The sequence below is a fragment of the Suricata suricatta genome, chromosome 1 (genome assembly GCF_006229205.1).
Source record: "Suricata suricatta isolate VVHF042 chromosome 1, meerkat_22Aug2017_6uvM2_HiC, whole genome shotgun sequence".
Lineage (NCBI taxonomy): Eukaryota > Metazoa > Chordata > Mammalia > Carnivora > Herpestidae > Suricata > Suricata suricatta.
Window position 1 is genome coordinate 155,749,326 of NC_043700.1, and position 24,866 is coordinate 155,774,191.

The following is a 24,866-nucleotide window of genomic DNA, read 5'->3' on the forward strand; positions in this document are numbered from 1 at the left end:
GAGGGGGGGGGGGGGGGGGTGGTTGCGGGTGGACAGAGAGAGAGGGAGGCACAGAATACAGAGCTGGCTCCAGGTTCTGAGCTGTCAGCACAGAGCCTGATGTGGGGCTTGAACTCATGGACTGTGAGATCATGACCTGAGCTGAAGACTGATGCTTAACTGACTGAGCCACCCAGGTGCCCTAGATTTCATTAACTTTTTAATGTTACTCATTAATTCAATTAAAATATATTTGAGTGTGTAAGTACCAGGCACTGGGAATATTTAAGTGAACAATATTAACAAAGTGCCTGCTCTCACGGAACTTACTTTTTTACATCCCCTCAGTTAGAATGTAAATAATCAAATAAATAGAGACTATCACGTAGTGACAAATATAGAAAGATCTAGTGTGATCATGGAGAACTCTAGAAAGATGACATTTGACAGGAATCCTACACGAAGTAAGGTGTTATAAGCCATGTTGTAAAAGGGGGTGGGATGATGTTTTGGGCAAGAAAGAAGTAATTGCAAAGGCCTTGAGACAGGAGCATTTGAATGAATTGCAAAGAGGATGGTAATAAGTGCCCCAGGGAACAAAGGGTAGGAGATGAGGTCAAAGAGATGGTGAGTTGAAGGGTTACTGGAGAAAGAATATGTAGAGGACCTTGTTGACTGTTACTAAAACAGGGGCCTTTACTAACTTAGAAAACCTATCTAGTTGTATTACCATGAAAGAAATTGGATCAGTAGTTTAGAATTATCTCACCAAGAAAACACTAGGCTTAGTTGAGTTTTACACATTAGTAAACATTTAAGATATATATTCAGTCTCTTCATAAACTGAGAGTGTATGTTAAAAAGGAACACATCGCAATTCATTATATCATCTGACAATGAAAGTAAGAAAACATTATCAGCCAATCTAACTCATAAAACATATTTGTAAAATATTAAAGTTTCAGCTATTCAAATCCAGCTATCCAGTACTATAATATTAGCTGTCTAAAACCTTAATCTTTCATAACCAAGTTGGGTTTATTCCAATAATATATGGTTGGTTTCACTTTAGTAAATCTAATAATGTGATTCACCACATTAATAGATTAAAGGAAAACTGAAACAATCTAAGTAAATGTCTAAAAAAAACAGCTGATGAAATTCAACATCCATATTTGATGGAAACGTTACTGAAAATAGAAGGGAGCACCTTAACCTGATACAGACTCTGCATAAAAGGTAGAGCACGCATCGTATTTAGCAGAGGCATGTCGAAACACATCCCACTCTAGTATTATTTTGAAGCAAATGCCATAAGTCCTTCAGTATTCATTTCTAAACGGTGGGTTTGTAACCTGAAAACAGTTAATATATTTAATGTCAGCAAATATCTGCTGTTCAAATATCTTATCTCATAAATCTCTTCATTTTTTACTTTATAAGAATCAAACACCTGATAAGATTGACATATTGCCATTGGTTGATGTCTTTAATGTCTGTGAATCTATATTTTCTCTCCTCCATCTCCTTTTTTTCCCTTGTCATTTATTTAAGAAACTAAGTTGCTTTATTTAGTCACAGAGTCTACATTTTACAGATTGCATCTCTGTGGTATTATTTGAGATTTTCCTCTGTATTTCCTATAAATTATTAGTGGGATGTAGAGGTTTGATCAGATCCAAGTTCAATTTTTTGTTTTGTTTTTGGCAGAGCATTTATTTTTTAAAAAATTCCTTAATGGAAAGTATGTGGAAGATACTATAGTGTAACTTTCACCATCCATAGTTATAGAGAAGACCTATAGAACCACTATTCCATACCCTTTTTCATCATTCTAGATACCTTCATAATCAAGGTCATTCAGTAACTCTAGGAAGAGGATGTTAACCAGATGTCTGTACTGTGAACATATGAAAATTTGACTTACAGTTCTTTAAGTTCAAGGTCATCTGTGTTTATGGTTCCAGAACAAACTGGACGAATACCCATTTTGGCAGTCGACACGTTGGTCACTGTAGTTCCATTCTGTATGCTACTTTTTCATTTTAAAAATCTCTCTGAAGCTATTTTACTCTCTCATGTTGTACAGGTATCTATAACAAATTCTGTTGGTTAGTAAGAAGACTGTTCACAGAAATTGTCCCTTATTTTTCTCAAGATTTAATTTTCATAAAAGGAAAAGTGATGCTATAATTTAGGGTGGCAAAAAGGTGTTATGTTTGATAAGTTCCTCTTTGAATTGCTGCAGGTGAGTGAAAATTACCATTGTTAAGTAGAAAATGATATGCTGAATGAGAAGAGTTTGAGGTCATTATTCACTTTTAGAAAATTTGACATCTAGTCATTCTTTTGGAAAGATTAAAATTGATCATGTGGATCAGGATAACTTGTGTTCCCATCAGGGAAATAACTTCATGGATCATACTTATCAAAACAATGAAATGTAAATTTGGTAATTTGTGTTTTATTTATATATTTTTTCCCTACGGTGCTTTTTACTCTCATTTCTATTCTGTTTTCATTATTTCAATCGGAATTCTTAACTTCTGTTCATTTTAAGAACTGTTTTAAGGAGCTTTATCCAGACTACTTTTCATCATTTATCTGTTTTTTATCAGGTTAACTGCTATTCAGTATTTTGCTTCGTCTTGACACAAAGGCAGCAGTCTCTTACGATCCTCACTTCTTGGCTGAAGAGTCTTATTCCCTTCTTCCTACTTCAGTTCTAGTGAGGAACCTTACTTACTGAGAACACTCGAGTGGGAAGAAGATGATGTCAGAGCCTTGGGGAAAATGTTATAGCCTGGTTAAAAGAGTTTCTTTCATTTTGTTTTTATGTATCTCTACAATCTACAACAAAAGAAGGTAGAAAGCTAAAACTCAAATAACCTTTCCTTTTGAAATGTTTAGAAAAGAATATTTGGAATTATAAGGGTTATAAGGGTATAACCTAAAATAAGGGTTGAGAGTGAGTTCTGTACAAAGCACGAGTAATAGAAAATTGTTCTTGTTAATAACCTGAAGAGAGGTGTTACTCTTATTGGGGAATTTATAAAAAAATACTATACTTGAGGGGTGCCTGAGTGGCTCAGTCGGTTAAGCATCTGGCGTTGGCTCAGGTCATGATCTCACGGTTCGTGGGTTTGAGCCCCACGTCGGCCTCTGTGCTGACAGCTAGCTCAGAGCCTGGAGCCTGCTTCGGATTCTGTGTCTCCCTCTCTCTCTGACCCTCCCCTGCTTGCACTTTCTCTCTCTGTCTCTCAAAAATAAATAAAAAACATAAAAATTTTTAGAAAATAAGTCAAAAAGATTATTGGCAACTCTAGATTTTCCAGCACTTAAATACATGTTGCTTGTGTAGTGATGATTAAATTAGCAATGTGTTAAATTTGTTACTTTGATTAGAACTTTTTAGCAGTTTTTAAAGAAAATTCTAAACCTTTTTAATGAAATTACCAGTGTAGATCTAGAAAAGCATACAAATCATAAGTGCATAGCTTGATGAACTTTTACACACTGAACCAGTTAACGAGACCTCAGATGATTAAACAGAACATTGCCAATATTTCCAAAACCCTCTCTGTATCCTTTGTAACCAGCATCCTGATTGAGGACAGTATAGATTAGTTTTTTGTGTTTGTTTTGTGTAAATGGAATTATACATTACATACTCTTCATGTTTGACTTTTTTGCTCAATGTTATGTGTGTGAGGTTCATTCATGTAGTTTCTTTATTCTCTTCATAGAGTATCCAGTTGTGTGAACGCTGACCTCATTGATTACTGTTGAGGGGCACTTGAGTAGTCAAGGTCATTTCTTTTTAAGTTTCAGACTTTTTTTTTTCAGGCAGTTGTTATCCCTGTCCGGAAACTGTAGATGTGAAGTGCAATTGTGGTAGAACAAAAGTGACAGTGCCCTGTGGGCGGGAACGTACCACAAGACCACCCAAGTGCAAAGAGCAATGCAGGTTAGTGTGAAGTTCTGCACAGACTTACATCTGGTGTCTTACAGATTTAAATTCATACTGATTTTTGATAGTACCTTTAATTTTGCTTTAATGTTCTAAAATACTAATGTTCACAATATTCTTGTTCTGTATTGAATCAGAAGATACATAAATAGATAATTGTACTTTAGATATAATTATTCAATGATCAAAAGTAATTAAAAAATTGTACTTTATGATTTAGTCGACCACCAACTTGCCATCATACAAGTCAAGAAAAACATCGCTGTCACTTTGGCTCTTGTCCTCCCTGTCATCAGCCTTGCCAGAAAGTTTTGGAGAAATGTGGTCACTTGTGTCCTGCTCCATGTCATGATCAAGCATTAATAAAGCAAACTGGCAGGGTAAGGGAATATATTAAGAGGTAGTGCATTGCTGTGGGTCATATTTTCTTAATTTTACTTAGTCATTCAATAATCAATGATTAAGTACCTACTTGATATTAAGCATATGATAGGAGTTGGGGTCCAAGGTAAATAAGACATGATTTTCATATTAAGCTCACAGTGTAGAAAAAGCGGGAAACCAGTAAACAAATATGTGCTAATACTGTGTGATAGTCATGTTGTAATTGTGATACACATAAGTTTGGCAGTCTTCCTTCATATGTTGTGGTTTAGGGTTAAAGATATCTCTCATTTCCTCAAAGATTCATTCACTTATTTAGTGACTATTTGTTCAGTCCTTACTGTGTATTAAGCATTCTTCTAGGTGGAAGCATTCTTCTACTGGTGGAAGTTGGATTTTACAGTTCTGTTTTTCATTCTTCTTTTGGCTAAAGAGAAGTGAAGGAGGCTACATCGCCTTTGTTCTCCATTTAACAACAGGAGTCTGCCTCAGTTTTTAATGTTAAATGTGTGTGGAGGGGAACAGTCTGATAATGACAATCTGATGGGGTAAAATATTTCAGTAAGCATAATTTGTTGATTAGTTGAAAATATTTAAGTCTGCTTGAACAGAGGATATGTGCAACTATTAGAGTCTTATAGTGGCCCTGTGATTTAATTCCTCTGCCTTAAAATTGTTAATGTATTTTACTTGTAGCACCAGCCTACAGGCCCTTGGGAACAGCCTTCTGAGCCAGCATTTATTCAGACTGCTTTACCTTGTCCTCCATGTCAAGTTCCTATTCCTATGTAAGTATTTCAGAATTTTAACTTAAAAATCTTTTGACACTTTAATTCTGAGTGTTATCTTAAGCTACCTACTTCCCTTTTTCTTTGCTGAGTTTATCATTCTTTCAGGCCTGGTCCATAAACCAGTCTCTCTTTTTCAGCCTCATTCTTTTCTAAATATATTTTATATACTGCTTGAAAACCTCCTCTATATATCTTCTTTTGAGCTTTTCCCCAGCTGGAGTTTGATATCCTTGTTAGTTTCCATAGCAACCATGCTTATTATTACAATAATTCATCCTAAAGATCATCCTCTGTTAGTTTTTCTTATTGATTCCCATGTTAGTCTTTGAGTTCCTTCAGGATGGAGGAAAGCCAGTTTTTAGGTAAGGCATAATTGAAGGAAACATTGAAAATGAAAATGACCTGGACTGAGTTATAAAGAGCCAAACCTAGGGTAATAATGGAATCCTGGAATGGTTTATACTTTCAGTAGAGGTTACGGAATATAGGAGAAAAGGAAGCACAGAATTCTGGGAAGCAACATAAAATTACCATTAAAGTTCCGAATTGAAGATTGGTACGTTTTATGTGTCAGCCTTTTACAGAGAGAACGGTTCTTGTTTACTTTTAAAAACTCTCACTCCCATTTTTTCCTTCCACATCTTTCTTTTCTGTTTAAGTAGCATGTATATTTTTATATACTGGTTATGGATTCAGGTTCAGAGGCAAAGTGTTCTTGGGAGCTATATCTACAGGGTGATTTTAGTCTGTATATTAGTGAAGGATTCATAAGCACTAAAGTTGTTTGTATAATTGTAGTCAATTATCTTTGAATTCCTTACTTTGTCTTACATTACAGGAGGATTATTTAACAGATATGTCTATCTTTCTTCATTCTATTAATTTGCTTGAAATCTTAGGTTGGATTAAATATTTTATGACAGTAGAAAAAACTGCCTAGAATTACTAAGTCATGTTTACTAGAGGTTTAAAAAATTAAATTTATGTCTTTCCTTTGTACTTGACTGGAATGTGCTGCTAGAAGTTTTTTGGGGCATGTATATTAAAATTGGTGTTGTAGAGTAGGAACTTTTGAGCCCAATGTTGTGCTTCCTGCTAACTGCTACTAAGAATAAGTCATATATCTTCTCTGTAAAATAAGGAAATTTAAGATATCTACAAAGATGTCAGTGTGGAAGAGAAAAATTTTAGAGGTCCTTGTGTCTAGTAACAATTTTTTCCAATATTAGTATAGCTACTACTACCCTCTTTTGGTTACAGTTTACATGGAGGGATGGACAGATTCTTAGAAACACAAAAACAACTGAAGCTGACTCAGAAGTAGAAAATCTGAATAAACCTATACCTAGTAAAAATATTAAATAAGTAACCAAAAGCTTACCACAAAGAGAAGCTGAGGATGAGTGACTTACTGGTAAATTCTACCAAACATTTGAAGAATTAACACCAATGTTTCACTATGGGGAGACATTTTCTGGGGAGACATATTCATTGAATAAATGAGGCTGGTATTTCTCTGATACTAAAAGCAGAGAAAGACCTCATAAGAAAAGAAAACTATAGACCAGTATTCCTTTTGTATATAGATACAAGAATTCTCAACGAAATACTAAACTGAATCCAGCAACCTGTACAAGGGATTATACATCATGACCAAGTGGATATATCCCAGAAATATGAGGTTGATTCAACATATGAAAATCAAAATATCAAAGTAATACGTTATCACTTGAATAAAGGACAATTGATGGATGCAGAAAAACAATTGAAAAAACGCTACACACTTTCTTGATAAAAACACTCAACAAACTTGGAATAAACAACCTCCCTCAACCTGATAAAGGGCATATATGAAAAGCTTTTAATCATATTTAACGGTGAAAGATTGAAAGTTTCCTGTTAAGAACAGGAACAAGACTAGGATGTCTGCTCTTGCTCCTTCTATTTATGCTCCTTCTATATCTGCTCCTTCTATTTGTATTGTATTAGAGGTGCTAGCCAGAGCAATTAGACTAGAAAAAGAAACAAAAAATGTTTCCACACTACTTGTATTTTTATATGATATGATCTTGTATATGAAAAATCCTAAGGAATCCTTATAGAAGTTATTAGAGATATTAAATGAGTTTAGTAAAGCTGTCAGCAACATTAATATACAAAAGTCAATTCTGTACACTAGCAATGAACCATCTGAAAATGAAATTAAGAAAACATATCTACTTCCAATAACATTAAAAAAGCAGCTTGTTGGGGCACTTGGGTGGTTCAGTCCTTTGGGTGTCCAACTGTTGATTTCAATTCAGGTCATGATCCTAAGGTCATGGGATTAAGCCTCGCATCAGACTTCATGCTAAGCATGGAGCCTGCTTAAGATTCTCTCCCTCTCTCTCTCTCCCACTTTCTATCTTAAAAAACTAAAAATTAAAAGACCAACTTGTTTATTCAACAAATTTAATAAAAAGAAATCTAAGGTTTTATGTACCGAAAACTGCAAAACATTGTTGAAAGGAATTAAAGGAGACCAAAGATTCTACTACTGGTGTACAGACCTACAGATCAAGGGAATAGAATTGAGAGTCTAGAAATAAATTCATACACTTACGGCCAATTTTTGACAAAGGTTCTAAGATAATTATTTAGTAAGTGGCAAGGTAGCCCACTTTTATGGATGGGAAGACAATATTGCTAAAGACACTACTACCCAAAGTGATCTACAGATTTAACGTATTCCCTGTCAGAGTCACAGCTGGCTTTCTTACGAAATTCATATGGAAATGTAAGGACCCAGAAGAGCCAAAACCGTCTTGAAAGTGAAGAACAAAGTTAAGAGAACTCACACTTGTCTTAAACTCACAAAACTATAGCAGTCAAGAATCTGTTGTATTGTTGTAAGGACATACAAATTGACCAATGGAGTAGACTTGAGAGTCCAGAAAGAAACCAATATGTTTATGGTCAGTTGGTTTTTCACAAGAGTATCAAAACAATTTAGTGGGTTAAGAGAACTAAATATTCACATAAAAAAATGAAATTGGACCTCTGTTTCATAACATATATAGATATTAACTCAAAATGGATCAAAGATCTAAAAGTAAGGTTTTAAACTCTTAGAAGAAAACAGGTATTACTCCTGTGTCCTTGGGTTCTCCTTGGGTTCAACAGTGGCATGTTGCATATGGCTGATGCCTAAAGCATAAGCAACAATAGAAACAATTAAGTTAGAGGACATTATTAAGAAATTGTGCTTCAAGACACAATAAAAAAATTGAAAACACCACCCAGAGAATGAGGGAAAATGTTTGAGATCGTATATCCCATAAGAGTATTATCCAGAATATGTATAGAATTCTTTTTTTTTTTCCAGTTTATTTATTCATTTTGAGAAAGAGAGCACAAGCAGGGGAGGGACATATTGAGAAAGAATCCGAAGCAGGCTCTGTGCAGAACCTGATGTAGGGCTCGAACTCATGAACCATGAGATCATGACCTGGGCTGAAACCAAGAGTCGGATGCTTAACCGACTAAGCTACCCAGGCATCCCAGAATATATAAAGAATTCTTAAACTGAGAAGCAAAAAAGCAATTCGATTTAAAAATGGGAAAATCTTTGAATAGACATTTCTCTAGAGAAGATCTACAAATGGCCAGTAAACATGTGAAAAGAAGCTCAAGTAATAGAGAACTTCAAGTCACAACCACATTAAGATGTCAATTTATACCCACTAGGCTGGCTGAAATAAAGAAGACCTAAGTGTTGGTGGAAAGTATAGAAAGGTTGGAACCATCTTACATTGCTGATGGGAATGTAATGTGGTGCAACTACTTTGCAAAGCACTTTGGCAGTTCTTCAGGAAACTAAATTTGAAGTTACCAATTTTAGGTATATACCTAAGAGAATTGAAAATATATGTGTTCATAAAAAACTTGTATATGAATGTTACAATAATAGAAGCATTATTATTAATAGCCCAAAAAATGGAATCAACCTAAATGTTTATCAACTGATGAATGGATAAAATGTGGTATATCTGTGCAATGGAATATCATTCAGCGATAAAAATACATGAATTACTGATAGGTGCTATAATGTGGATGAACCTTGAAAACAGTATGCTAAGTGAAAAAGGCCAGACATAAAAGGCCATATAATGTTTGATTCCATTTATATGAAATATCCAGAATAGGCAAATCCATAGAGACAGAAATTAGATTAGTGGTTGCCAAGGGCTGTGGAGTAATTTCTAAGAGTTACAGGGTTTCTCTGTTGGTAATGAAAATCTGCTCGATACTGGTGATGGTTGCACGACTTTGTGAATATAGTAAAAGCCTCTGAATTGTATTAAAAATTTTTTTAATGTTTATTTTTGAGAGACACAGAGAGAGACAGTGCCTGAGCGGGGGATGGACAGAGAGAGAGGGAGACACAGAATCCGAGGCAGGCTCCAGGCTCTGAGCTGTCAGCACAGAGCCAGTTGTAGGGCTTGATCCTATGAGCTGTGAGATCATGACCTGAGACAAAGTTGGAGGCTTAACCGACTGAGCCACCCAGGTGCCCCTTAATTGTACTTTTTTAAAAGTATAAATCTTACCGTATTTAAGTTTTATCTCAGTTTTAAAAAGGAAACAAACATATAAAGATCCTTTGAATTCTGATACAATGATTTTTCAGTGGCAGGTGTAATAAAATTATAAAGAAATGTTAAAAATATTTCTTGTCACATGAACTATTGAGGTAGTGTAATTTTTTTTTTTTTTTTAGAGTAGACTGTTCATGTCTTCTTGTCCCCTGCCTACCATTTTTAAACGTAACCTGACTTTTAATAATTTGGCCATATGGTAAAAGAATTCTGAACATAAAATATGTGCTATATCATTGTGGTGCCTTTGGCTTCAAGTTATAAAGGACCTACATAAACAGTAACATAATAACGACGTTTATGCCTTGCGCAGTTAGACTGGAGGCAAAGCAGCTCCTGGTTGGTTGAGCTGATTAATGCAGCGATGCACCATCAACGGCCTGATTCTGCGTTTTATCTTCAGTGTGACCTCTTTGCCCTCAGGCTGTTTGGCTTCCTGATAAACTTCCCATCCATATAGGAAAGTTTCCAAAGGGAGAAACAAACTATTTATGTCTTCCACCATCTTTTTTTAAAGGGTGAGAAGCCTTTTCCAGAAGCCCCATCGCAAAACTCCTTTCACATTTTATTGGCCAGATTAGGATCACAAGACAGTTTCTAAACCAGTCCCTGGGAAGAAAATGAAATGTTAATTCTTTAGTTTTTTAAATAGACTTTATCATTTTTTAGATGATTTTCAGGTTACAGAAAAATACACAGAAAGTACAGATTTTTATATATGGTCCTGTGACACACAGTTTCTCTTGTTATTAACATTTTACATTAGTGTGGTACTTTTTTTTTTACAGCTAAAGAACTGATATTGAATAATAATATTATAAACTAAGGTTTATAGTTTATTATAGGGTTTACTCTTTGTGTTGGATGGTTGTGTGAGTTTTGATAAGTGCATGATCTCGTGTATCCACTAATTACAGTATCATATGGCATCGTTCCACTGACCTGAAAGTGTCCTGTGCTATACGTGTTTATCCCTCACCTTCTTCACCCTCAAGTCCCTGGTGACCATTGATCTTTTTAATGTCTCAATAATTTTGCCTATCAGAATGTTCTGTAGTTGGAATTGTATGACTTATAGCCTTTTCAGCATATTCATGTAGCAATATGCATTTAAGTTTCTTCTATGTCTTTTTATGTCTTGGTAGCTCATTTCTTTTCATTGCTGAATAATATTCCATTGTATGAATGTACCACAGTTTGTTTATCCATTCACCAATTGAAGGACATTTTGGTTGCTCCCAAATTTTGGCAGATATGAAGAAAGCTGCTTAAACATTCATGTGTAGGTTTTGATGGATCGTATGGTAAGCCTAGCTTACCTTTGTAAGACACTGCCAAACTGTCTAACAAAGTGACTATATCGATTTTGCATTCTCACCAGCAGCAAGAGTTCCTGGTCCCCATATTTTTGCCAGCACATGCTTGCCAGTGTTTTGGGTTTTAGTCATTCTAACAGGTATGCAGTGGATCTCACTGTAGTTGGCAGTTTTCTAATGACATAGGATGTTCAGCATCTTTTCATAGGTTTATCACCTGTATGTTTTCTTTAGTGGGTGAAGTGTCTGTTCTCTATTAAAATCTTGACCATTTTTTTCTTGATCATTTTTTAATTGGGTTGTTTGCTTTATTATTAAGTTTTAAGAATTTGTCTTACATTTTGGATACAAGCCCTTTTGCATGTGTGATGTGTGTTTTCCAAATACTGCCTGCCAGTCTGTGGCTTATCTTCTAAGTGTTTTTCACAGGGCAGATATTTTAGTTTAATAAAGTATAGCTTAACCATTTTTCTTTCGGAGATCACGCTTTTGGTGTTATATCTAAAAAATCATTCCCAAACACAAGGGCATTTAGATTTTCTCCTATGTTGATAGTTTCACATTTCACATTTAGGTCTGTGATCCATTTTGAGTTTTCTGTTGTGAAAGGTATAAGGTCTGTTTGGATTTTTTTCTGTGTAGATGTCTTTATTCCAGTACTGACCTTTTTCCTTCATCAGAGATCAACTGACTGTATTTGTGTAGGTCTATTTCTGGGCTCAGTATTCTGTTCCATTGATCTATTTTTCTGTTTACTGTTATCAGTACTGTACTGTCTTCACTGCTTTATAGGATGTCTTTAAGTTGGCTAGTATTAGTACCATGTTGTTCTTCAGTACTGTGTTGGCTATCCTGGGTTTTTTGTTTTTCCATATAGACCTTAAAGCCAGTTTGTTGGTGTCCAGTATTAATAATTTGCTAGGATTTTGATGAGAATTATATTGAATTTAGATCAAGATGGGAAAGAATCAACATTTTAACAATATTGTGCCTGTCTGTCAATGAACATGGTATATCTCATCATTTATTTAGATTATCTTTGATTTCTTTCATTAGCATTTTGTAGTTTTGCTTATATAGATCACATGTGTATTTTGTTAGATTTGTATCTATTTTATTTTTTGTGCTAATATAAATGCTGGTGTGTTTTTAATTTCAAACTCCATTTTTTTATTTCTGGTATACAGGAGAACAGTTTAATTTTGTATTTTGCAATCTTTTTATAATCACTGTTAGTTCCATATGTGTTAGTTTTTTTATTCATAATAAGACTAGTGGAGTTTTATTGGTTAGTGGAGTTAGCACTTTTGCTTTAGGTAAGCTTTTTGAAGAATTTATAATGTTTTCATTTTATTTTTTTTCTTGCAGAGAATGTCTTGGGAAGCATGAGGTGAGTTATAGGTACAAGTTTTCAATAAAGCTTATAATGTATGCTACTATATAGGGATTGTTAGAAATGACAAAGTATTGTTTTTTTGCTTTTTGTTATTTAAGTGCTCTAAAAAGTACAAGAATTTATCTATTGATTTTTAAAATAAACAGTGCTTTTGAGAATTAGCCTATGTATATGTGGTCACTATAGCATCATCCTGAATTTCCCTTTTAGAATAGAATGCTTTGCTTCTTGGCATTCATTTTTTGGATTTTTTGATAGGTTACTCTGATTTTGATAATAATTATTGTTAATGAAAATGTGTTAGACTTTTATGAAACTTGTTCTTAAATAATAAGAGTCATTTCAGGAACATGGGTCAGAAGGTTTTGGTGTGTGTGTTGCTAATATTCTTTTCTTTTTCTAAGGTCAGTCCACTACCATGCCATACTGTAGGACCCTACTCTTGTAAGAGAGTCTGTGGACGAACCTTAGATTGTCAGAATCATTCATGTGTGAAAGAATGCCACAAAGTAACTGAAATTGGCAAAAACAAGGTAACATCTTTAGGTTGAGTATATATGTGCTTATAGTATGCTTGAAACATTTTATTGGATAATTATGCCATAAAGATTTTTCCACTTTGTTATAACTGTTTTCTTCTTTCTTGCCCTCATCCCTCCTCCTTCCTTGCCTTAATACAACCAACTTTAACAGCTTGGCGTGTATTTCTCTGTATCTTTGTGCTAGTTTATGATCATATGCCATTTAATGTAGTCTTTATGTACTGTACACCTGTTAATACATAGGCTTTCATTTTATGATAAAAGTACAGAAATTATGTACCTATTTAGATAGTAGATAGTAATATCACTTCCACTTCTGTCCATTTTTATCTTCGAGTTTAGCCCGGAAGATTTGTTCTTACTCATTTTTTAAACCTAACATGTATGTTTTATAATTTTAATAAATTTCTAATCTTTTGTTGGAAATAAAGTAAATACTATCACAGATGTAGGGTATGTGTATATGTGAAATTCACTAAAAGCACTTTACAAATCATATAAGAAGTCAACCATTGAAAGATCTCTAAAAATTGCCATTTTACAAGGAAAAATAATTGTAGCTAATAAAATTTTAAGTGGTATTAAATTTTATTTTTGTACATAATATATAAATAATATAAAACATAAACATATATATATTTAGAGTGAGAGAGAGTGTGAGCCAGGGAGAAGAACAGAGAGAGAGAGAGAGAGAGAGAGAATCTTAAGTAGGCTCCATATTCAGCATGAAACCTGATTCAGGCCTTGATCCTATGACCCTAGCATCTAAGCTGAAATCAAAAGTCAGACACTCAACTGATTGAGCCACTCAGGTGCTCCTATTAAATTTTATTTTAAAACTATTAAATTCCTCAACAAATAAAAATTTAAAAACCCTGCAAAATCATTTTCAATAGCAATAAAATATACAAGATTCCTGTTATAACAGAGATGCAGATAATCTCCTGCTCTGAATTTCCTAGGCCATATGAAAGGTTCTGGCCAATAAAATGTAGGCAGAAATGTTTTTTAACTCCAGGAATAGAGAAATCTTAATTTATCACTATTCTTTCTCTGTTTCTGTGATGGAGGAGGTTGTATGTGTTTTGTGATACAGTTAAAAGCTAACAAACTACCCTTCATCTAGTATCCCAGAATCCCAGTTTACATTTGACATGATGAGAGAATAAAAAAATAAGCTTTTGTTACATAAAAAATTAAATATTTAAAAAATAATGTTTTTTCGCAGACTTCCATTCTGTAGGGAATCAGAATATTATTAGCAAGTATGTGTAATGAGAAATAAGCCAAAGATTTTAAGATTCATTTTATTAAGTACATTTGTAAATTTTTAAATTATTAATATGAATTGTATGTTATTGAAAAATTCACTTGCATTGTTTGTTTTTGCCTTTGATTTGGTGGTTGTAAAGCCTGATAATATCAATGCCCATAGTATCATTCTTGCTCGTGTGCAGACATATATGTAAATATATTCCTTATAATTTCTTCATTGATCTGTGCTTTGATCCTTAATAAAAATGTACTCATGATAAAATGAAAAAGGATAGTGGTATTATAAAGTCATGCTAACATAAATATAATAATTCAGAATCACTTTAACTAGTTAAAGTATAGCTGCTGTATCTTCTTTAGATTTCCAGAACATCAAATGAGTTGGAAAAACTCATTTTAAGAGCTGAAAAGACACCGATTGGGGAATTACCTTGGATTATCCCAGCACTGCTTCCTGGGCAGTGGCTGTGGTAAAGTGTGGGTTATAACTTACATACGGTTCTTCTCAATTTAGCTATAAGTTCGTCTTTATTTTCCTCTCAAGGAAGGCTACTACAGTGCAAGTGAATGAAAATTATATTATTTGGGGAGTAACTTTGCAGTCATTCTAATTTATATATTAAAATGAAATATTTCATAAACTTTTAAAAATTAATTCCTTACTGTAACAGCTCAATTGAGACCCGCTGGAGATGATCTCCTTATATGTCTCTCTTGACCCAAAAGGTCAGGAATTGTTAATTCAGTTTCTATCTTGAGTTGTAGCACAGAGCTTACAAAGCAGGTATTTAAAAAGCATTTATTGAATTGACTGGGATCGAAAGTCTTTTTCTTATGTCTGTTCTGGTCTCTTTCCTTGGCCTTGCTGGTAGATCTCTCAGTCCAGTCAAAGCTATCCTAATAGGCTGTGGCTCTGATTGCTGCAGTCAGCAACAAATATGTCTCTAGTGTCTAATTCACTGGCTGGATTGAGTGGAACTGTGGTGAACTGGCCAGGGGTGTGAAGTTGATGGCAATTGAAGTGAGTGTATTTCCGAAGCAAACTTGGGCACAAATCATTTTTAGAGTGACTGAAAGAAGAAATAATGAGCATTTCAGTTTCTTCTACTTGAAGAGAGCATTCTCTGCAAGAGTACTTTCCATAGTGATTTTTATGTGTTAACTTACAAAATAAAACCTCAAAAATACAAAAGAAGAAAAAGAAAAAGAAGAAAGGAGGAGGAGAAAGGAGGAGGAATTATTAGAAGCATTTAGTAGTAATTAGACAGGAGTCATCAGTATCCCTGATAAGAACTCACAGCCCAGTATGGTCTTCCCTTTATTTAAATGAAAGATTATTGCAGAAGTACCACATAGCCAGGAAGAAACAAATGAAATAGACTATGTGTGTCATCTTTGGTTATGTTTGCATATTTGGGGATTCACTGCTTCTCTTTTTCCAGTCTTTACCATTTCAGACAGTTGTATTATCAGTTTTACCCCATTCTGCAGATCAAGGACAGGTACATTCATTGCTTGATTTCATTCATAACGTCATTTCCTTGTCTCACAACAAATCTTGTTAGGTTTATCTTCAAAGTAGATCCCTAAATCGGACTATTTCTTATAACCTCTACCACTAATCTTCTCATCCAAGCCACCACCACCTCTTCCCTAGATTTCTGAAGTATTTTCCCAGCCAGGCTGTCTATTCTCACTTGTGTCTTACTGCATTAGCCAAATTCATGTTTTAAAAATATAAGTCAGAAAACGAAGTATAAGTCATGTGTCATCTCCCTGCCCAAAACCCATCAGTAGCTTTCAGTTACTCTCAAGATAAAATCCAAATGGCCTTATGATAGCCTAATAAGGCTTTATAATGATCTAACTTCTGACTGCGTTTCCTACCTTTTCACTCATCGCTTACTTGCTTCCTTCTATCTCTGTTTTCACTATTTCGTAAATATTCCAAGTTTGTTCTCCTTCAGAGCTTTTGCACTTATTTTTTCCCCCTCTGGAACTCTGTATTCTTATGGCTTTCTCCCTTATTTAACTTAATTTCTGTTCAAATATGAACAGAAAGTTCTTCATGTTTCTATTACTATCTCTTATCTTGCTTTATCTTTTTTTCAGTCTATCTCTCCCACCTAAATTTAAGTTTCTTAGGTCAAGGATCTCCCATTTTGCACATTCGCAGTGTGTGAATGATTCCTGGCAGATAGTGCTGAACAAGTGTGAATATATTAATATACTTTTTAAATTAAAAAATAGAAATTATTTATAGAAGAATGTTTCATAATTGAGACACTTTTTCTTTTTAATCATGTATGTTAAAAGTAGCTTAGATATTTATTGACATAATAACTTTTGTAATCATGGCTTTACTTAGGAATGATGAAAACATTTTTAAACTTTAAGGCATTATTCATGTCTATAACTCTCTTATTTTATCTCATGTATGACATGTGAAAAGAAATACTATCTTGTAATAATAATTTTAACCTTCTATAATAGATAGATGATAGTTAAATTATTAAATTACTAGAGGAGAGAGGTGCCTTCTTGAGTTACATTCAAGTACATTTATTTTTTTTAATAAATTTTTTTCAAGTTTATTTACTTTGAGAGAGAGTGTGTGTGGGGGGGTGGGGGGGGTGAGTGAGTGAGTGAGTGAGTGAGTTGGGGAGGGGCAGAGAGAGAGAGAGAGAGAGAGAGAGAGAAAAACAAGCATGCTTCATGCTGTCAGCACAGAGCCTAATGTGTGGCTTGATTTCAGAACTTTGAGATCATAACCTGAGGGGAAACCAAGAATCCGATGCTTAAGCTTAACCAACTGAGCCACCCCCAGATGCTCTGAAGTACATTTACTTGTAATTTAATCTTGGTTCATTGAATTGCATTAAAACAAACTTCTGGTTATTCTCTTTTATCTGCTCTCTACATGTTTCTCTTTGGCTAGATCACTATCTCCAGAACATTGAATGCTTTGGGAGTTGTTATTTATGTATTAACGGGGTACTGATTTCTTTAGTTTGATGCTGATCATGCTTTTTGGGTGGAAATGATAATTCATCTGTTGCAAACTGTTCTTTAGGAAGTAATTTACATTTTTAGTAGGGATCCTTCATGCAGTCAAGTACAATTTCAGATGAGGCAATTTGATTTAATGAAGTTTGTAGGCCTAACAGTCTTTGTGAATAGTGGTGATACTGATAATTTTGCTGTTCTTTATTTTGAATATATATTTTTTCATTTGAATAATTTTAAAAGAGTGAAAGCATGTACTGTTTTGTTAACTATATTCCCAAGAGCTGCAAATGTACTTTCTTTTAATGGGATATGTGAATTTTGTAGTTTTAATATACAGAAATGTTAGACTTCTGTTCTTAGATGATTTATTTTCTTACTGCCCATCAGGCTGGCCCAGAATGCCTCCGGTGTGAAGAAGGGTGCTCTAAATCACGGCCTCTGGGTTGTCCCCATCCATGTGTTTTGCCATGTCACCCTGGAGAGTGTCCTCCTTGTGTTCACATGCTTAGAATAAAATGTCACTGCAAGATCACAAGCCTGTATGTGGAATGTAGGTAAGTGGACTGAAGAAATATTGTTCTACTATAATTATTTTAACCAGTATCTCTCTGTAATTCAGAACTCTTTACAGTTTACTTTACGGAACATTATTGTGTTACACATAGACACTAGAAGCCTAGATTTTCCGGTAGAGACCTGAAGAAAATGTAGAACACTTCACCTTCTAGATACTTAATCCTGGTTTCAAGGGCAATTCCACTTTTTCCATTTGGGAATTCTGTATAAAATTTTTTAAGGAAAAAGGTTTTATCAATGACTGCCTAAAAATAATAGAAATATTCCTGGAGCAGATTGCTCAAGTAACCATGTCAAAGTAGAATTTTTTTGGATCATCATTTGATGTACACATAGTTACTAAGGCATAAACTTTAAATTCTAGACTTTTTTTTATTACAAATGTAGCTACTATGGCATATGCCATATGAAGCTATGACTTCTATGTTTACTTAAAAAAATGCACACTTAATAAAATGTGTTTTTGCTTATTGGTTATGTGGAGGGGAAAAATTACCATTTTTTCTTAATCATAATCTAACATAATTTATCTAATTTATCTAATTTAACAAGTTTGTCAAGTGGGCTATGTGTGTGTTTGACTCAAGTTAAATTTGGGAATATGACTTTGTTTCTCATTTTTTTGAAGATAAATACTTTTTGAAAAATGCCTGTTAATATTATCTTAAATCTGCTTTGTTATTTATACTCTAGACTCATGTTTTGTTAAATTGGAAGAGTTAAATTTGATGTGCCTTATATATTAAAATTATTTTGTTGAAATTTTAAGAATAAAATATAACTTTTAGCTTTAGAAGTTTTGTTTGGAGATTGAAGAGGGCAGTTTTGCTTTAGTAATTAGTGATGCTAAAGAAAGGAGGGGTTGTTTGGCCCTACAGGTCTAAATTTCCCTTTCTTGCTTCTTTTTCCCTTTGCCATGTAGTCCCCAAAGGGTGACTTTACCTTTTTACTTTCTTGTCCAGAGTGGTGGCTTTCCAAGATTGGCTTCTTGATTCTTGGGCACTTTTTAAATTTTCTTCCTTTTAGTTAGTGCTCTGGTCTACCAGCACTTTTTCACATTTAGTGTGGACTTTCTCTTTCTGGTGTGATAGCTCAGTTGCCCTCTTTTGTATTCTGCTCAGTTTTTCCAGAACCCTACTAGTTCTCTGAAAAGATTTGCTGTGGGAGCTTGAGAAGTAGATCTGTTATGAAGTGGTATTTATTTTTCTACTTACAGGTAATTTGAAACTTGTAGAAATTTGTGTGTGCAGGTCATGGAATTTGAGTGATTTTATTATTAATGAGCTGAATGATTTTGGGGGTGGGAGATGTGTGGATGGATATATTTATTTAGATTGAGTTGGCTTCCATTACTACAGTTATCTGGAGTTCCTTTTTCCTTTCCTTGAATAAATATTTAAAGTATATGATTTTCAGCAGAATGCACATTCTTTTTGAGTGTACATAGGACATTCTCCAGAATAGAACACATAGTAGTTCACAAAAGAGGCCTCAATAAATGCCAAAAGATTAAAGTCTCACCATGAACCTTTTCTGACCACAACAATATGAAACTAGAAGTCAACTATAAGAAAAAATTTGGAAAGATCACTAACACATGGAAGTTAAACAACATGCTACTAAACAGTGAACAGGTCAACCAGGAAATCAGAGAAGAAATAAAAAATTACATGGAAACAAATGAAAATGAAAATACAATGGTCCAAAACCTTTGGGATGCACCAAAAGTGGTCCTAAGAGAGAAGTATATAGCAATACAGGCCTACCTCAAGAAGCAAGAAAAATATCAAATAAACAACCTAACTTTATACCTAAAAGAACTAGAAAATGAATATCAAACAAAACTCAAAGCCAGCAGAAAGAAGGAAGCAATAAAGATTAGAGCAGAAATAAGTGGTTAGAAACTAGAAAAACAGTAGAACAGATCAGTGAAACCAGGAACTGATCCTTTGAAAAAATTAATAAAATTGATAAACCTCAAGCCAGACTTATCAAAAAGAAAAGACAAAGGACTCCAATAAATAAAATCACAAATGAGAGGATAAATAACAACTAATACCACAGGAATACAAACAGAAAGTTATGAAAAGTTATATGCCAATACATTTTTTAAAGTTTTAAAATTTATTCTGAAGGGGTGGGAAAGGGGCAGAGAGAGAGAGAGAGAGAGAGAGAGAGAGAACTCCCAAGCAGGCTCCACACTGTCAGCAAGAGCCCAGCGCAGGGCTCAGACTCATGAACTGGGAGATCGTGACCTGAGCTGAAACCAAGACCCATAGGTTTAACCAACTGAGCCACCCAGGTGCCCCTCTGTGCCAACAAATTTGACAACCTAGAAGAAATAGATAAATTTCTAGAAACATATAAACTACCTAAACTGAAAACAGAAAGAAATGAAAATCTTGAACATACGGGTAACCAGCAGAAAAATTGAATCAGTAATTCAACTCCCAACAAACAAAAGTCCATGACCAGATGGCTTCACAGGCAATACGTATCCTACCAAACATTTAGAGAAGAGTTAATAACTGTTCTCAAACGATTCAAAGACATAGAAAAGAAAGGAAAACTTCCAAATTCATTCTATGAGGCCAGCATTACCTTGATATCAAAACAAGATATCGCTAAGAAAGAGAACCACAGGCCAATATCCCTGATGAACATAGATGCAGAAGTTCTCAATAAAATGCTAGCAAACTAAATCTGACAATGCCTTAAAAAAAATTATTCACCACCGTCAAGTGTGATTTATTCCTGAGTCACAAGCATGGTTCAATATTCACAAATTAATCAACGTGATACACCACATTAATAAAAGAAAGGATATGAACCGTATGATCCTTTGAATACAGAAAAAGCATTTTACATACAAAGTACAATATCCATTCATGATAAAAACCCCAACAAAGTAGATTTAGAGGGAACATACCTCAACATGACAAAGGCCACAATAAAGATAAAAACCCCATAGCTACTGTCATCCTCAGTGGGGAAAAACAGCTTTTCCTTTATGATCAGGAACAAGACAGGAATGTCCGCTCTCACCACTGTTATTTAACATAGTATTGGAAGTCTTAGCCATGGCAGTTAGACAACAAAAAGAAAGAAAAGGCATCCAGACTGGCAAGGAAGGAGTAAAACTTTCACTATGACATGATGCTATATATAGAAAACCTGAAAGAGCCCACCAAAACAACCTAGAACTGATACACAAATTCAGTAAAGTTACAGAACACAAAATCAACATACAGAAATCTGTTGCATTTCTATACACCAGTTGGAATTTAAATAAAAATTTAGAATCACAATGAGATACAACCACATACCTGTTAGAATTCAGAAAACAAATTCAAAGACAAAAGATTGACAGACGTTGAAAAATTAGTTTATTACTAATTATAAAGTGACTGGAACAAAGTAATATTAATTCTTAAGTTAGGAGGTGAGCACCATACTTGTAAGAATGAAAATGTACAACTTCTGGTAGAACCAGAAGTTATTAAGTGATATTACTAAGTGAATTTTGCCAAGAAAATTGCATATGTTACTTTTGAGTACATTTATACTAATTTGATACATATATTGAAGATAATAGCTTTGACATTAGTTAGGCTAAATTTATGGTATATTTTTCCAATTATGTCTGAAAGGAATATAGGAGAAGCAGGAAAAGAAAGAATAAAAAGGAGAAGAAGGGTAATGGGAAGAGAAAATAAGATTCTTATGGTAGGGATTTTAAGAGTGTCACTAGTTACTGACTCATACGATGTCTGTTGTGGTTGTATTCAACTATATTAGAATATAGTTCTAAGCCTAATTACTAAGTACTATAGTAAGTACTAAGAAAGTACTTACATTCCTTGGTGTTTATAACTTTTCCTGAATTACCCACCAAGTCAAATATAAAAGCCCACTAACTACTCTAAAGTGATTGGATCTAAAATGAATCAATTTCTAATATTAAGAGATAGCTTACTAAAACAACTTAAAAAAAGCTTTCCTCAAACAAGCTTACTAAATTCTTCAATTTGAAGCATGTTTCTTTTTGTTTTTCTGGGGTTTTTGTTTGTTTGTTTCTCTTTAAGAAAAAATGAACAAGCCAAGGGGGGAAAAAAGAGAGGGAGGCAAATCAAGAAACAGACTCTTAACTACAGAGAACAGATTGATAGTTACCAGAGGGAAGGTGGGTGGGGTTTGGATTAAATAAGTGGTGGAGATTAAGGTGTACACTTGTTGTGATGAGCTCTGAGTATTCTTTGGAAGTACTGAATCACTATATTGTACACTTGAAACTAATATTACAATTTATGTTAACTTATTGATATTTAAATAAAAACTTAAAAGAAATCTGGGTGAACGTTTTCTCAGGATCAATTTTTAAGTAATATATTGAGCCATTAGTTGTTTTTTTTAATAGTTTATTGCCAAGTTGGGTTTCCATATATCACCCAGTGCTCTTCCCCACAAGTGCCCCCCTCCATTACCATCACCCCCCTTCCCTTTTCCCCCTCCCCCTTCAGCCCTCAGTTTGTTCTCAGTATTCAAGAGTCTCTCATGATTTGCCTCCCTCCCTCTCCCTAACTCTTTTTACCCCCTTCCCCTCCCCATGGTCCTCAGTTAGTTTTCTCCTGTTAGACCTGTGAGTGCGAACATATGGTATCTGTCCTTCTCCTTCTCCGCCTGACTTAGTTCGCTTAGCAAGACATCCTCAAGGTCCATCCACTTTGCTACGAATGGCCAGATTTCATTCTTTCTCATTACCAGAGCCATTAGTTTTTAATCTTTCATAGAATTGTTAGGAAGATGAGAATGATATGACAATATAATGACATTATATTATCAGGGAAAGATAATAGCAGGAACTATTAAAGATCATATTTTGTGTGTGTTTTATGCTTCCTTTTTGCAGTGATTGCGTTTTTAGCATTTGATTTGTTGGAAATAGGTAAAGGGCTGGAAGGTGTCAGTTATCAGACCAGGTAAGTACTTTGGAGATAATTATTACAGATGATACACAAAATTGTTTTCAAGAAAAAAATGAAATAAGATAATTTTATGCATATGTTTGAAATTGTGAATTAGTTTTAGAGAAATTATGTTATAAAATGGACTTTGGTTTGAATGGCATCAAAATTTCCTTTTATTTTTAGAAAAATAACCAGTGCTGATATAAATGAAAAGAATCTCCTTAGTTGTTGTAAAAATCAGTGTCCTAAAGAGGTAAGCTTTAATAGAACCTTCTAAGTTGTATTTCTGTGGCATTGTTTCTCTTGGATTTTCTCTTTTCTCGTTTGGTCTTATTTTACGTCTTTTCTGATCCTGCTAGACATGTGGGTGTAGAAAGGAAGATGTGATTGATGTCTGTAAAAATGTAATACATACTAACTGTTGGATGTACATCTCTTTATGAAGTATTGGAGTTTTGGGACTAACAATTACCTTTTGAAGTTTTTTTTTAAAAGGAGTTTTAAAAATAGCTTATATACTTTATATGATAAAGTATTGACCTAATGCTTTACTCTTCCTTAAAATATTAAGTAGAAGAAGAACGGTGTGAATCATAGGCTGTTAGACAGTAAATCCATAGTAGGTTATTTAAAAAGCAGATTTGTGTGTGTGTGTATGTGTGTATGTATGTGTGTGTGTGAACTTTAAAGTTCATTATTATCTTGAATTAATTAACATAAGGCACTTATATGTAAAGTTATATTTTTAAAGATTCTGATGCTTATATATGCATTGTAACCAAACAAAGTATTAAAAATAGTTCAGAAAACTATAAAGGTAAAAAGCCACCAGTGATTTTTCTTGGTGATAATTTGAGAAACCAAAGTGGCCCGTCTATAGTTGGTTAACTTAAAAGTCAGAATATTCCCTTTTTTTGTTGTTGGAGGTAGGGCAGTGATAGTTATCTGAGTTGGTTGAATATTTATAAAGGAATCCCTCTGACTTAGAGATATACTAATAGTACCACTTTTATTTTAAATCTGTGTCTCTGTATTTACCTGTTTCTCATGCTTTTTGCAGTCAGGGAGAGATGACAACAAAGCCTTAATGACAAATACAGGAGTCATTCTCTTTGATTAAGTAAAAACAAACTAATGCATGATATGCTTTTTTGTTAACAATATTTCCCTTTAACTAAAATTGGATGCTTTTTATGGATTCCTGTTTATAAACTATTGTAAATTGAACCTGTGTATTTTAAAAGTTACGTGAAATTATAAACAAGGAGACATTTCAAGCAATAAATGATCATTTTAATAACCCTGTCTGTATCATATAAGAGAAACTAAGGACATTGGGATATTTCAAATTTAATTTTCTGAATTCTTCAAATCCTGAGGTTTTCCTTTTTAAAACAAATGTTCTTCTGTCCAAATTCAGATTCCAGGTAATAAGTGGTTGAGAATGTTATATTTTTAATCTGACTCAGTAACTTGGTATGAGATTGTAGTTAGAAATAACAAAATTAAGTTCAGGGATTGCTAATTTGCAGCTTAACATTTCCTTGACTATGATTCATTTGTGATACTGTTACGACATTTGGTGGGACTAGATGAGTGGTCTCTGTTTACTTAAAAATTTGTTTTCTGTGCTCATGATTTTTTATGTTCTAGATCGTTCTGGAGCCCCTAGTGTTGCCAGAGTCTCCTTGGGCTCTCTTGAAAGAGATCGCCTTAGTTTGGGAATAATCTAAGTGACTGTTACTGTTTGAAACAGTCTAGGAGTGGACAGGTGTCTAATAGAACTTACTCTAGTTTACGGCCTCTTGGCATTGGTAAGGCTACAGCAGTACTTCTCAAAGAGTCCGTTCAAGGGCCTTTTGAAACAGATTAACGGGCCCTGCCCCAGAGTTTCTGATTTTTGGAGCCTGGAATAGGGGCCCCAAAATTTGCATTTCTAATAAGCTTATATGTAATAGTGATATTGTTGGTCTGGCACCACAGTTCTGAGACCCACTAAGCTATCAAATCAAGTCATACTTGGG

General features: G+C 34.1%; 1 protein-coding gene across 4 annotated transcripts in view; it reads left to right on the forward strand.

The window, feature by feature from the left end:
- Nucleotides 1-24,866, forward strand: part of NFXL1 (nuclear transcription factor, X-box binding like 1) — a 67,679-nt gene that overhangs the window by 26,381 nt on the left and 16,432 nt on the right. For all 4 annotated transcript variants that reach the window (XM_029946147.1, XM_029946171.1, XM_029946156.1 and 1 more), the window contains exons 13-19: nucleotides 3,826-3,946; nucleotides 4,170-4,329; nucleotides 5,030-5,121; nucleotides 12,446-12,467; nucleotides 12,878-13,006; nucleotides 17,687-17,853; nucleotides 23,026-23,095. In XM_029946147.1, coding sequence (XP_029802007.1) covers nucleotides 3,826-3,946; nucleotides 4,170-4,329; nucleotides 5,030-5,121; nucleotides 12,446-12,467; nucleotides 12,878-13,006; nucleotides 17,687-17,853; nucleotides 23,026-23,095 — 761 coding nt within the window. The remainder of the gene's footprint in view (nucleotides 1-3,825; nucleotides 3,947-4,169; nucleotides 4,330-5,029; nucleotides 5,122-12,445; nucleotides 12,468-12,877; nucleotides 13,007-17,686; nucleotides 17,854-23,025; nucleotides 23,096-24,866) is intronic.